The sequence below is a fragment of the Leptinotarsa decemlineata genome, unplaced genomic scaffold (genome assembly GCF_025532065.1).
Source record: "Leptinotarsa decemlineata unplaced genomic scaffold, Ldec_3_MD MMD2_tig00004307_RagTag_RagTag, whole genome shotgun sequence".
NCBI lineage: Eukaryota > Metazoa > Arthropoda > Insecta > Coleoptera > Chrysomelidae > Leptinotarsa > Leptinotarsa decemlineata.
The window spans coordinates 4730433-4744545 of NW_027412606.1; the positions used below are offsets into that span (position 1 = coordinate 4730433).

Consider the following 14113-nt stretch of genomic DNA (forward strand, 5'->3'; position numbering starts at 1 on the left):
CACTATATTACATTACGACGTCTGTTAAAATAATTAGGTGAATTTCTATTTTGTCCCTTTCAAAGTAGTCCCCCTCAGATATAATACACTTGTGCCAGCGTTTTTTCCAATCCCCGAAGCAGTTTTGAAATATACTTTTTGGTATATCCTTGAGCTCTTTCGGCGATTCGGTTTTTATCTCTTCAATCGTCTCAAAACGCCGGTCTATCATGGGTCTCTTCAAACTTGGGAACAGAAAAAAACGAAGGGTAACAAATCTGGTGAATACGGTGGTTGAGGCATGATTACGGTGTTATTTTGGGCCAAAAAATCACGAGCAAGCAATGATGAGTAAGCAGGTGCATTATCGTGATGCATAAAAGTCTCTGCCCACTATACCGTACCAGCCATGGCCGTGCTAGGACCGTATAAGACACGGTCTACCTTGCCCGCTGCAATGGATCAACTGTATTCTAAGCAACACGTATAATGACCGTATCATACGGGTATGATGACCGTTAGATACTTGAACAACTGTAGGTAATGTGAAGTATTGTATGTTATTCCGGCTTCCTCATCAGTGTAGTGTGAACGTGTAGAAGAGTTAACCACGAAGAACGAATATGGTTATGAGATTATCTGTTCGACAATTGGCATTGGTAGCTATTATTTTGGACGATGAAGAAGCAGAAACTCAAAAAAAGACCCGATGCTATTGAATTCACGACTCTTAAGAGAACGAGAAAGTGAAAGAGAATATTAAGCATTATTTAGACATTTAGTTGATGATGAGGAAAACTTTTTTCAGTATTTTCAAATGTCTACATTTCAATGGAATGTGTTGCTGAATAAATTGAAAATTATTTAAAACCCGTTTATACACCGTTTCGCTGCCGGAGACCTACGGTTTAGCAACGTCACGTGCCATGCACGTTGCGTATCAGCACTGGCAAAATATTCTCGACTCGAATACTGTGATGGCACGTGCATGCCACGCTACGTGCCGGGCCGGTGACGGAACGGTCTAGTGGGCGTTGGTTCATATAAATTGTATGAAAGAATATTTTTTAGCATGTGCCGGTACGTTTACGGTCATGGTTTGGTACGGTATAGTGGGCAGAGACCTTAAGCCGTGAATTGTTTTTCCACAATACCGGACGTTTTCTTCGTATTGCTTCTCGCAAGCGGCGCATAATTTCGATATAATACTTCTTATTGACTGTACAAGAACTCATGATGCACTGCACCACGGTAATCGAAGAAAATGGTGAGCAAAACCTTACATTTGATCCAACTTGGCGTGCTTTTTTGGTATTGGCTCTTCCATTGGGACGATTGGACTTTGGTTTCGATGCCATAACCATATACCCATGATTCGTCACCAGTTATGACCCTTTTAAGCCGTTAACGTCATCAAACAATTCCTGAACAATGCCCATGCAACGGTTTTTTTTGGTCAAAATTCGTCAATTTTGGAACAAAATTCGCTGCCACACGCTTCATACCCAAAATTTTCGAAAAAATTGCATGGCATGAGCCAACCGATATGTCTGCATATCGGTTGGCTCATGCCAACTTCTCTAATAGTGACTCGACAATTCTTCATAACAATTTTATTCACTTTCTCAACATTTTCATCGGTTGTTGATGGGCTGGAGTGTCCAGGGCGAGCATCGTCATTCACGACTTCTTGACCTTCTGTGAAAAGCTTACACCACTTGTCAACATTTGTTTATCAAACTCAGAGTACAATCACTGTATGCCACTGTCAACATTTCAAATATTTATGCTTCTCACCAACAAACTGAACATGTTTAACAGCTGAAACTGTGGACATATGTTCGAGACGAGTGTACAACTTGTCAAAACTAAGACGAGACTTGAGAATTATATATCTCTCTCTCTTTCTCACACAGTCTCCTAACGAAGCGCATCTTAGGAGAGGTCCTGAGCCGAGTCTTTGAAGTCACTTCCTAGATTTAACAAGTTGTACCAACATGAAATTTAAAAAAATCGCTAATCAAATGTACGTAGTTCGCAAAAATTGTACATTTTCCGCAAAAATTGTATGTACAATGCGCAAAAATTGTACGTAGTCCGCAAAAATTGTAAGTATATATCCAGAGAGCTTACGCGAACTTAAGTTTAATTTAACCTCACCGAGCATACTTAAATATTCAGACAAAACCAATTTACACCAGACTCTCATCCTTCCACAGTTCACCTGTATATTTTCCCTATTTGGATTGTCTAGATTTGTGCAGGATACAAAAAGTCCAAAATTCCTGTTTACGCTACATTTATGGCATCCGTAAGTTCCAGCATATTTCTCATAAGCTTTCTCAGTCGCAATGGCTCTCAATGAAGAATCATTTTTTATTGCAATATCTAACCTCATTTCACAATATAATCATCAACAAATCACCGCAGTATCTTTATGATAAAGTTCGATTTCGTGAAAATGAACATGAAGTGAATATCCGACACAAAAATACAATAACTGCCCCCCACCACAGCACAGCACTGTTCGAGATATCGTTCAGTTTTTCTATCTACACTCATTACAATAGTCTTCCCACATACCTAAAAAAATTGAAACTGCCACTTTTCAAGCTATAGGCTCGTAACTGGCTATATAAAACAGATATCGTGCAACTAAAGTCTCGCATAAAATGCAAAAATTCAAGTCATTCTGTAAGAAATTTGATTTCCCCCTCTTTTATTCCTTTTATTTTTTTTCTCTCTCTTACTACATAGGCACTATAATTTTTTGTACATTATATGTTTGATGAATACTTTAAGTTTTGTATATTGTAAAGGAGTTGAATGGAAGAGCAGAATTCAGCGTGTTGCACACGCTTGTCTCCTGAATTCCGCTCCGAGATTTTACCAAACCCATTGTCTTTTTCTTGTGGACTTTTCTTTTTACGTTGGTGAATAAAAGACATTATTATTATTATATTACAGTTTAAAGTAGACTCATAAAAACGGACAAAACTTTTGAATCAAAAAAAAGTTTTTGAGGAAGATTCAATGTTACTATCGACCGTCCTCTGGAAGATTTTGAAATCATTCTATTTATATTTTCAATATGAGCCCCCCTTATAAATCATCAATGAGGCAAAGATATTTTTTGCATTATAGCATTATAATAGAGCTGAAACAATAAAATGTTACGAAATTTCATCAAATTTCTTAGAAAAAAAATAACGAATTGATAGTCATTAGTTTATTTAAAAATGTACTGATACATGTAACAGTAAATAAGTTTATTTTTCCTCGTTGAAGCCAGCTGATGAAAATTTCATTGGTTCTGGCCATCATTGAAGTTTACTGTCATTATACAACTGTACTGACAGTATAAGCATCACTCAGTTGGGATTTCAAATAGTTTTTTGTGTGAGCGAGTCTTCAACATTTTGTACCAAGTTATTATTTTTGAAGAATTATTCGTACAAAATGTTCGTCATTAATGAAATAAATCGATAAATGCCAAATGAAAAATTTTGAAAACACGAAAAGTTAGCCCTTGATCACAGCAATTGGTCGCAGTTTGATACACTTTTTTGAAATTCCAGCTGCATGACAGGTATTTACTACATCAGTAACATTTTTATACGACTCGGGAGCCTCCTCCATGACTAATTTGGGTGATGCAACTCGGATTGAGATTCCCATATACTCCATTTTCCTCAGGACACTAGTATAGTCTAAGTTTCTCCTAGATTTCGCTCTTGATAATGCCCGGCCCTGAAGAAAATTTGAAGAACATTTAAAACAGAACTATCATGAGTAGAAACTAGAACAGACCAATGCAAATTATTTTTGATGAGGACAAAATTATTAACAACATAGAAATAGTTATATAGGAAAAAACTAGCGATCCGCCTTGGCTCCGCACGGGATCAATGCTGATACTAAATATATATATAAACGCGTGCGATCGTTGCTAATCACGCACGCTCCGCCGCCTCCCCGGCCGCTACCGCCGCAACCGCTATGCATTTTAAATCTGTAATATCTTTAAAAATGTTCATTTAAATTACATGCTGTAAAAAGCCATATTGATCTATATTGAAGGCACAATGTATTTAAGGTACTTAATAGGATAAAGATTATTGCTGTATTGCTTAAAATCGTTTCGTAACTAGGCCATTATTTCTTGATAATAAAAAAGGTATTGTGAGGTATCCCTAAGAGATAGACATATACCAGCGCGGACTTTTTTGTAGACCTTTTCAAGGTGTACAATACTGTACTACATTTTTTGATTTATCTCATAGGTTTGTAATGTAAGGGCAAAAAAATGTGTTAATTTACGACATCATATTGGAAACCTATAAAATTATCTGTGTTTCTCTATGTTATGAATGTAATATACATATAAACCTTCCTCTTGAACTGCTACAACTATTAAAATAACACCCATTAACATCCCTTGCGTAGTTTTAAAGATCAAAGCATAGGGACAGACAGCGGGAAGCGACTTTGTAGTGAAAATGTGCTCGTTAAGGAAAAAATAAATTACATTTAATACAAGGTATGGGTGATAAAATAGTGTTGAGTTTAGAAGTGAAAACTGTTTTTTTATCATTTTCACCGAAACTAGACTCAGCATTGAAGAATGTTTAATATGAATGCTGTATAAAAATTCTACAACTTTTATATAGAAATCTTTTGATTTTTTTTTTCTACAAATATCATTTGTTTTTGTCTCCTACCAATGTTATTTGTTTTCTACGATATTTTATGTTAACACCTTCTTTAGTTATGGATATGTCTGAATTTTTTTTAATATAAATATTCAGTATAACATTTTATTTTTATGTTGGTATTGGTATTATTAAATAAACTAGTCATCTTGGTTGGTGAAATGCTCATCGTGAAAACTATTTTATTTCTCGTAATTGGGAAAAGTGCTTGTTTTTAAACCTTGAACAGACTAATTATTATATTATATTTACTAATAATCATTATATTACTTATATTACATTATATTACATCATTATATTTCCTACTTTTTCTAATTATTTTTATGCTATCAATAATTTTTTTTTCCTTTTTTAGTTTCTAACAGAATAGGGAACTTGCAGATTTATTTTTACATCATAAATGTATTCTGCTATGATAACTATAAAGTAATGCATAATATGAGCAGTGAAATATTGATAGTCAGTTTATAAAAAATATAAAAAGTTTCTTGCGTTGAAAAACCAATTCAAACATGCGTTTAAAGACGCGAACTGTCATGACGTCATACTGTATCAATCCGGGTGCACTCATATGGCGCAGGCTGTGACTGCTGTTTAAATCTACTTATTTAAGCAACTGTAGCGAAACGCTTTTGTGTAAAATGTAATGATATCCTGTTCTTTTAATAGATTGGTATTATTGACTTGTATAATTTAGTAATTTGTGTTTAATCCTGATTCAGCTTTGTTTGTGTGTTGTTAAATTTATAAATCTAACAAGAACTTTCAAATTCAAAGGCAATGAAACACAAACAATATTACAAATATTGCATTGTACAAAAACTACCATTAAATCACCCAATAAAATATTTATAAGAGTACCTGAAGGTGATTGCAATCGTCGAACAAAATGGTTAAATGCATGCAGACCGAATAAAAATATTTCACATAACAGCAAAACTCTTCATGTATGTGGAGACCATTTTAATGTGATTATTTACATATTATTTACCTATCTGATTTGTGATATAATTGCGTTCAGGCTACGGATATTGGAAAATAAAAAACTAAATTAAACATTTACTTATTTATTTAATGGCAAAGCCAATTTACAAAAACATATTCGACAAAGTGTGAAGAACTACTGGTTTAGGTTTTTTATTAAAGAGGTACCTACATAGAATTTATACATAGTGATTAAACTTACAACAAATAATAACTGTACTTACTTGTCTATTTCAACTCCATGTACTTCACCAAGAGAAAAATGTTCAGCTTCTTTAATGAAGTTTGCTACCATAAACATGTCAACAACTGGCAGATTATCGGATTGACCTTTTGTAAATCAGTCGTCGGTCATGTTTGTTCATATTTACACACTTAATGGTAAATAATACTGTGTAAAATCAACTAAACACAGTAAAAACCACAGATTTGGACAAAAATATCACAATAAACAACATAAACTTCGAAACAGCAAACGCAAACAGTTCAACATAAATGGAATGGCGACTGGTGAAATACAGTATGACGTCACATCCAATGGCTGGACGTTTTGGTCACGTGACGAAATTTAAATTTTTAATAAACTTCAATTGTTTCTATAGAACGAATAGCATTAAAAAAATTGTTTCAAAGGCTCTATTACAATGATATTTTTTGATTCTCAATGTAATTTTCATGATTTAATTTTTTTATAAGTTTCCTATTCTGCACTGGTCTATAAAACTTTTGTGTAAAATGAACTTACAGCTCCGTGACAAGTAGATCCAAATGTTTCCAACATTCCCTGTTCTGTACCTGTCAATACATAACTGCACGTACCCATAGTTCCTCCAATGAGCACAGGTTGTCCCGTTAGCTGATAGTCAACTGGTATAAGTGGATGGTGTGGAGGAAATGCTCTTGTAGAACCCTGAATGAGTAAAAATAATATTCGAGAATCACAAAATTATCAGGAATTAAAAATAAATTTTTAGTTTTATTCGCTCACTGAGGTCTTTTCAAAAAATAAGGTGAATGTTCAAATTACATTCGTATATGTTCACAGTTCACAGAAGCAAGCGGCGCATAACTTGAGAATTCAAGATGATGAAATTTCTCCGTGTTCTACAGTGAAGTTTTTTGGCGTACACTTGTATGAATTTCTCAGCTGGAAATCTCATTGTGGAACAGTTATATCAAAATTGAACTCCATAAGTTATCTTCTGGGAAACATCCGTGATATTTTAGACCAGAAACAGCTCATTAAGCTGTATCATGCTCAAGTCGAAACCCGTCTTCGGTAAGGTATTACTTTTTGAGAAGCTTTCTCCGTTTGCAAAGATGTTTTTGTCACCCACAAAAAGATTATAAGATGTATAACAGGAATCTCAAGAATTATAAGCTGTTGGAGTATTTTTTAAAATTTTGAAATACTAACATTACCATGCCTGTATATATTCGAATTATGTGTTTTTATACATGATAACCGTAACTGTTTCATAAGATTTGTTTGAAGGTGATTAACAATGTTTCATGATGAGCTTCATAAGTTTGGACTTCCATTGACTGATATTGTTTAAAATGATTTTAAATCCTTGAAAGAACTAATAAAAAGAATAATTAAAAATGAATAGCTGAAATTAACAATTTTATTAAGCAAAAAATCTTAAATGAAATAATAGTGAAAGAAAGTACAAGTAAAAATAGAACAATTGAAACAAAAAATAAAAATTAAAACGTTAAGAGACTCCATACTTAAAAAAACAAAAAATATTACATTTTCATTGTAAAATTAGACCATATCTTATAAATAATCATAAATATTTCATTACCTTAGTATCTTCAATACTATGCTCTAAATTAAGCTATATGAATATAAAATATTATAAACTAAAAATATTGATCAGCAAACAAATAAAAATAAATAAATTTTTATATGATTTTTTGACAAAAGTTGAATAAATATTATTTTTGTTTAAATAATTTAAATAAATTCTGACCACCATAATATTCTAGTCAACCTTGATCTATATCATCGAAATAAACTTTGTCTGAAAAAATAGGAAAATAATTTACCCCATAAGTAGATAATGAAGGTCTTCGATTTAATGCAATCAGACCAGAACTATACAAAGAGTCACAAGCTACATGCTCTCTGTTGATATAAAAATTTCCTATTCTATTTCTAGCGGAGTGTGTATGAATACTACTTGTGTAGGTTAACTTATCACTCAGATAATGGAGGACATACACTATTTGGGATACTAACACCAAAGTAACAATAAAAATCAACATTACCAAACATATTGTCTTATAGAGAAAATATATATTAATAATAATAAATGTCTTCATTACTCTCAAAAAACATGCAAAAGCTCTGTTCAAAGTGGGTGCCGCGCGATCTCACAATCGACCAATAACAACAACGAATTATTGATTCTGAGCAGAGTTTGAAGCTGTTCCAACATAACAAACCCGAATTTATGCGTCAGTATGGGACAACAGATGAAACATGACTCCATCGTTTCACAACAGAATCAAAACAATCGTCAGCGCCTTTTTTCTGTTCTCAGACTTCAAGAGAATACTCGCTGGAAAGAAATTTAGCGCCGATGAGGTAATCATGGAAACTGGGACCTATTTTGAGGCTAAAGACAAATCGTACTATAAAAACACTCGCCAACAACGTAAATTCTTCAGTTGATTGCTTCTTGATAACTACAAACAAATTAGTTGAAAACACTGATATCGATATTTTAAACATTACCCCAACCAATCTCAGATCTCTGTTATTCTCTATTCAATAAGAATGAATTAATGTTACGTGTTTCTTTTATTTTTACAGATATGACATATATATTATGAATTTACACACTAGCCCGTTTCTATTTCCTATATTTTTTAACACCTATTTGCAATGATTTCATATATTACATTATAGGGATTTTATATTTATAATAATTTTATTGTCAATTGTATCTTTTTATCTATATATGTGTTAGGTTTAGTGTAGTTTAGGTACTGTGTATATGTAATTGGACTCTGTCTGTATATATTCAGGATAAATGAATAAATAAATATTGCAAATTCCTCACTCTTTCGTATAGTTAAGGTTATTACACCATTTTATCAAAATTAATCAAAGAGTTAGTTAATACTTTGGAATTACCTTTCTGTGAACCAAGAGGGTTTTAGGTTTCCCATCCACAATATGCTCTTCTACTTTGGCTATGTTATGAGACACGTCGTAAATCACATGCATGTCTAGATCGTCTGGAGCCAAACCAAATTTTTTCGCAAAGGCCTGTGGAATGAAACGCTCAGTATGGAACTGCAAGAAATAACCTCACCATACCTGTCTGCTAAGGAATGTCATTGAACTTCTATTGACCCATGCAAAATTTGCAGCAGCCGCCATGGATTTCAAATAATCTTGTCCTTCTTGGCTGGTTATTCTTGCACAAGCCAACTGCCTATCGTTCGTTTCAATATTGTCTCTCTTCATTGCTTTTTCCATCTGAACGAGTGCATCGGTAGCAACCTGGTGACCAAATCCTCTACTACCAGAATGAATCATAACACAGACCTGGCCTTTCTCTTCAATGCCCATTTTAGAAGCAGCCCATTTGTCATATATTTCATCAACTACTTGAATTTCAGCATAGTGGTTTCCAGCCCCTAAAGTTCCCAGCTGAAATGAATTATTAGTCGACTCAAAGAAAATATTTTTTTCAATTCAGACCTGGGGCAATCCTCTTTTTTTAGCTCTCACGCTGACTTTAGATGGATCAGCATTCAACATTCTACCATATTCTTCACAATGTTCTTTATCTTCTGCCCATATATAACCTTCTCGCAGTGACCAGTCCATACCCATTTCTAATGCCTCTTCTAGATCCCTAGCGTTCATGGGAATGATTCCTTGAATTGAAATTAGATTCAAAAACATATGATCTCAACAGAATTTAAGGAAAAAATATCAAACCATAGTCAGTTAGCGTTACTAGCGTTACTAGTGTAAATAAATGTTTTCAACTGAATATTAAATGAGGTAATAATAAGAAAATTTGAAACTGAAAAGTTGAGAACCATTGCTAGAATTGTTGGTGAGAGTCTAGAACTTTTTTCAAGCGACTACTCAATTTAAATTTGATATAAACAAGTTTTTCAAAAAATAATATCATAATCAATAGCCAGTTCGGCTTTCAATTAAAAATGAACACCTACGATGCTAATTTTCTTTGTTATTCGATGGTTATGGAAACATTATTAAAAAAGAGTAATCAGCTGCAGTGTTTTGTGACTTTGACTGCCTAGATCACGGAATAAAGCTACCTTCAGGGTGTTTTGCAGTGAGAATAACTTATAAGGAACTTGGTTTGTCTGCTGCTAAATCGGCTCATTTCTCACTCATTGAGTGAGAAAACGAAAGGCTTTAAAGCATAAAGAAAAAGTGCACGACTAAGTAAAAAATTAACTTAGTGATATTTGGAGTACTTATCAGTTTTTAAAAAATGGAAAAAATGGAATTTTATTACATTCTGTAAATTATTAATCGAAGTATTACTACAAAGTAGACAATTATATAATTCTGTTTGAAACACTTTTAAACAGAATTATTTTGTATCAAAACTCCCTATCATTTCATGAAATAATAAATATTACCTTTGGAACCAACACCAACAGGAATATGATCGAAAAGGCTCTGAGCTAGCTGTTCCTTGACAGGCATGACATCTTGTTCAAAGAGATTTGTGCGTAATAATCTAACTCCACAATTGATATCAAACCCTACTCCCCCTGGGGACACTATTGAGTCAGGGTTATCCATGTCGAAAGCTGCCATGTTACCAATGGCAAAACCATATCCAGAATGAACATCTGGAAGGCCAACTGACCTACCTGAAATACAGATAAGACAATTAAAAATGCAGATGTATCAACAAAATAAGCAATAAAACACATACTTTTATACTATCCAACTAGTTGTAGAATTTTCACAATAGGTACATTTTATTCAAAATGCGTTTCGCTACACAGTAGCTTCATCGATTACTGATGAAGCTACTTTCATAAATATAGAGTACAAATTGAATAGGAAAAAGTAATTTTCATGTAATTCAGTGTAAGTAATTTTTCCATCCAATTTGTAAATGTTTCATATTCACCTCATTTTGGATCTCCTAACAAAATATAAGTAGATAGATGCTTTCAAATTATCTCACCCACAATTCCTGGCAGAGCAGCTACATTGGCTATTTGTTTCACTCCAGGTAGAAAGCCACCGACCATCCCGGGACGACAAGCGTTTCTAAGCTCATCCAACATCAACTTTTCTAAAGTTTGGTTCACATAAAATATTCCTTCCACATTCATATTAGGTTGAAAACCTTTTTTTATTTTCCAGGAATATGGAGAGATTTTTTCCAAATACTCAAGTTCTTGTTGGTATTGTCTCACTACCATTTTGAAAAGATGTAAAACCTAAATAAATACAACAATTACCATAAAAATGTATTTAAAAAATACTGAACTTATTTCTATTCTTTCAGACTATTATTATAGCCGGCCGAACACCTAAGTCATAGAATAGTAAACAATTATTCTGTGGCTAAGTTCATGTTCCAGTTCCCAAGTCGACAGTGTCGTCAGTGTCGCCAACGAAATACTCCAAAACTGGATAAAAAATACTTGTATATTACTGGCAAATTACTGGCAACCTTATTGCGATGTTAAATGATGAAATTGTTTATAAACATACACTTCATATTTTATTGAATAACAAATATAAAATTAAAAAAAAATTCTCACCTGTCACAGTTTGAAAATATTCACTATGGATAGAAAAAATCAATAAGTGGGAATTCTGCTACATCGATATAATTGTTATACATCATATCATCATATTTTAAACTGATGGATGTAGCCGTTACTACGTGGTAAGAGATCATTGTGAAAAATGATAATTGAAAGTTTCTTTGTATTCGTTTGAGAATGTCCTTGAAGGACTTCAGTAACAAATACAAGTAGTATAAAGCCAGTTTGGGTTTTGATCATCCTGCGTTACCATTTTCATCGTAAATTCTAAAACTAATCCATAAATTGGTCACTATTTCAAAATGTATTAACTTTACCGGCCACTTACGCACTTTCTTTGTCAGAGACGTTCGGAAATACGGAAAAATCAAACACGTTCTCTATGACGTAACTAACTGAGAATTGACTTAAAGTTTGGATGAGGAGAACATCAGCCTATTAACCTAACAACCTCTAACTTTCTTCTGTTGTGGCTTGATCTTGATCTATTTAGTGGAAATTAGAAATTTCCACTGAAAAATAAATTAAAAATGGACAATATTTCTGCATTAACGGGATCCCAAAAAGATGAGCTCATGGACCAAGTGAAACAGCAAATTGCTGTGGCTAATGCTCAGGAACTTCTAACAGTAAGTAAAATTCGGAAAACGTGAGACAATTTTAATTTTTTTTTTTTTAGAAAATGACTGAAAAATGTTTCAAAAAATGTATATCCAAACCAGGAACCTCCTTAGATAGTTCAGAACAAGTGAGTATGTTTTAAATGTGGTATCTCATCAGAACCATTGAGTTTTACAACTGCCTTGTCAGATTTCTATAGTCATCTGTTGTGCTAACAGTAGTGAATTGGCGCAGAACTGCCAGACTCACGCTCCAAGGGTCACGGCTAATATTTTTCGCTCGAGAATTTATCTAGTGGAAAGTCGATTGATTCTCCTATTTTACATGAGTGACAGGATTGCTTATAGCTATGATAATCCCAGGTGGCTCATAGAGTTATTAATATAGCCTTTCCAGAACATGAGACCAGTGACTGAAGCAGTCAATGCTGTTGACAGAAAGATTTATTTATAAAAGCTTGACTGAACCAAATCAAATTATGAGGGACAATTTCAAGTACATTAGATTGGGCCTACAAATTGAACTTTTTCTTAGACTGCATATTCATTTTTACTTCTGATAATCATAAACATTACTCGGTTGATTGAATTTGGAAAGCAGTCACTAATTTACTTTTTATGCAGTTACCTGCGCAGAACAACGAAATATATCTGAAAAATTTAATGTTGATTTAATTTTTTTATTAGTTTATTCAATGAGAAAACCCAATTCACATTATAAGAAAAATAGCAAAATAAATATAAAACATGAACTAACATTTGATAATTCGACATAGAAATATATTTGATAAGTGGACCCAAAAATAAAAATCTGGTTAGTAAATTAAGTTCTAAACTAACATAATCAAAAGCCTCCTGATATTATATGTATTCACGTTAAACAGACTAATTTCAAGCAGGAGTTTTCAAATCCATACTTTTAATTAGATCCAATCAATAAGTATCACCGGAAAATATTTTTTGCATGAATGTCATGTCACAGGATACCCTTCCAAGCGATAGTGTTGCATTTTATGAGAATAAGGTGAAAGAAATATCTCAAACATTATTTCAAGATAGCTTGATATTTCTTTTTTTTTCATTTTGTGTCTTGACATTAACAATTACCCTCGCATCCTGGCTAAGTAATTTCAATAATTCCTGAGCCACTCAGGAAGTGTCATTTAACATAACATACGCAGTCCACTTTCCAATCAAATTACTATTGTTAAAAAAATATCGAGGCTAGATTCTAGCCATCCCCGTTTTTTCATATAAACTGTTAAGTTGATCTCTCATTATATTTTTACTATTAATGAGAATTTTTTAAAATGGATCACACCTTTATTATCAGAAGAATCATGAAATACAAATCAAATAACAGAATTTAGCTTATTAAAAGAGAGAAGGAAAAAAAAACACCTCAAAAGTGCTGCTTTGTTCCCTCCTATTCATAAATGAGGACATATGCCTCCTCACTCACAAGTGATTTTGGTGAAATTGAGGACACGTGTGAATCGTATTCATTCCACGTGCCACTATAAGGGTGTCTGCAATATGCTGTGTAATGCCCTGTATGTAGTCCCACTGTGATTCGAAAGTGCATATAAATTGTAACGAAAAGGAGCCACATTGTCTGATGCATAATTGCTCATATCTAATCCTTCTAAAGAAAACTCAGTGGAAACATTCATGTTCAATACTTTTGATTTTTAACCATTTAAAATATCGTGGTACTAATCAAAACTTGAAATGTTCTGGTTTTCTATTCAAGGACCATTAATTTCTTTAAAATCAAATAATCTTATTGTTTTTCAGAAATGTGTAGCTATGTGTATGGATAGGTATATGGACTCTTGGAATTTAGTTTCAAAAGCATATGGAATCAGAATCCAGAGGGAGAGGGGTCGCATGTGAAAATAAATTGAAAAGTACATTTATTTGATGTAATTGAAGGAGTATGCTGCTAGTTCAACGTTTTGTCAGTTGTAGTCGAACACATTTTCAATTAAATTTTTGTTACAAACGATTTCATAATATTTT

The 14113-nt window shown here is 33.1% G+C and overlaps 2 protein-coding genes across 2 annotated transcripts; one reads left to right on the forward strand and one right to left on the reverse strand.

The window, feature by feature from the left end:
• Positions 1–3193: 3193 nt before the first annotated feature.
• Positions 3194–11250, reverse strand: RtcB (RtcB RNA ligase). The gene is made up of 7 exons (XM_023169413.2): positions 10880–11250; positions 10320–10556; positions 9397–9575; positions 9010–9345; positions 8824–8958; positions 6421–6585; positions 3194–3729 (listed from the first exon to the last, which is right to left on the reverse strand). The coding sequence occupies exons 1-7, from the start codon at positions 11118–11120 to the stop codon at positions 3502–3504; spliced, it is 1521 nt and encodes a 506-aa protein (XP_023025181.1). The 5' UTR covers positions 11121–11250; the 3' UTR covers positions 3194–3501.
• Positions 11251–11839: 589 nt separating this feature from the next.
• Positions 11840–14099, forward strand: LOC111513246 (mitochondrial import inner membrane translocase subunit Tim13). The gene is made up of 3 exons (XM_023169419.2): positions 11840–12100; positions 12151–12219; positions 13889–14099. Exons 1-3 carry the CDS (start codon positions 12002–12004, stop codon positions 13985–13987), a joined length of 267 nt encoding a protein of 88 aa, XP_023025187.1. The 5' UTR covers positions 11840–12001; the 3' UTR covers positions 13988–14099.
• The last annotated feature ends 14 nt before the right edge of the window (positions 14100–14113 follow it).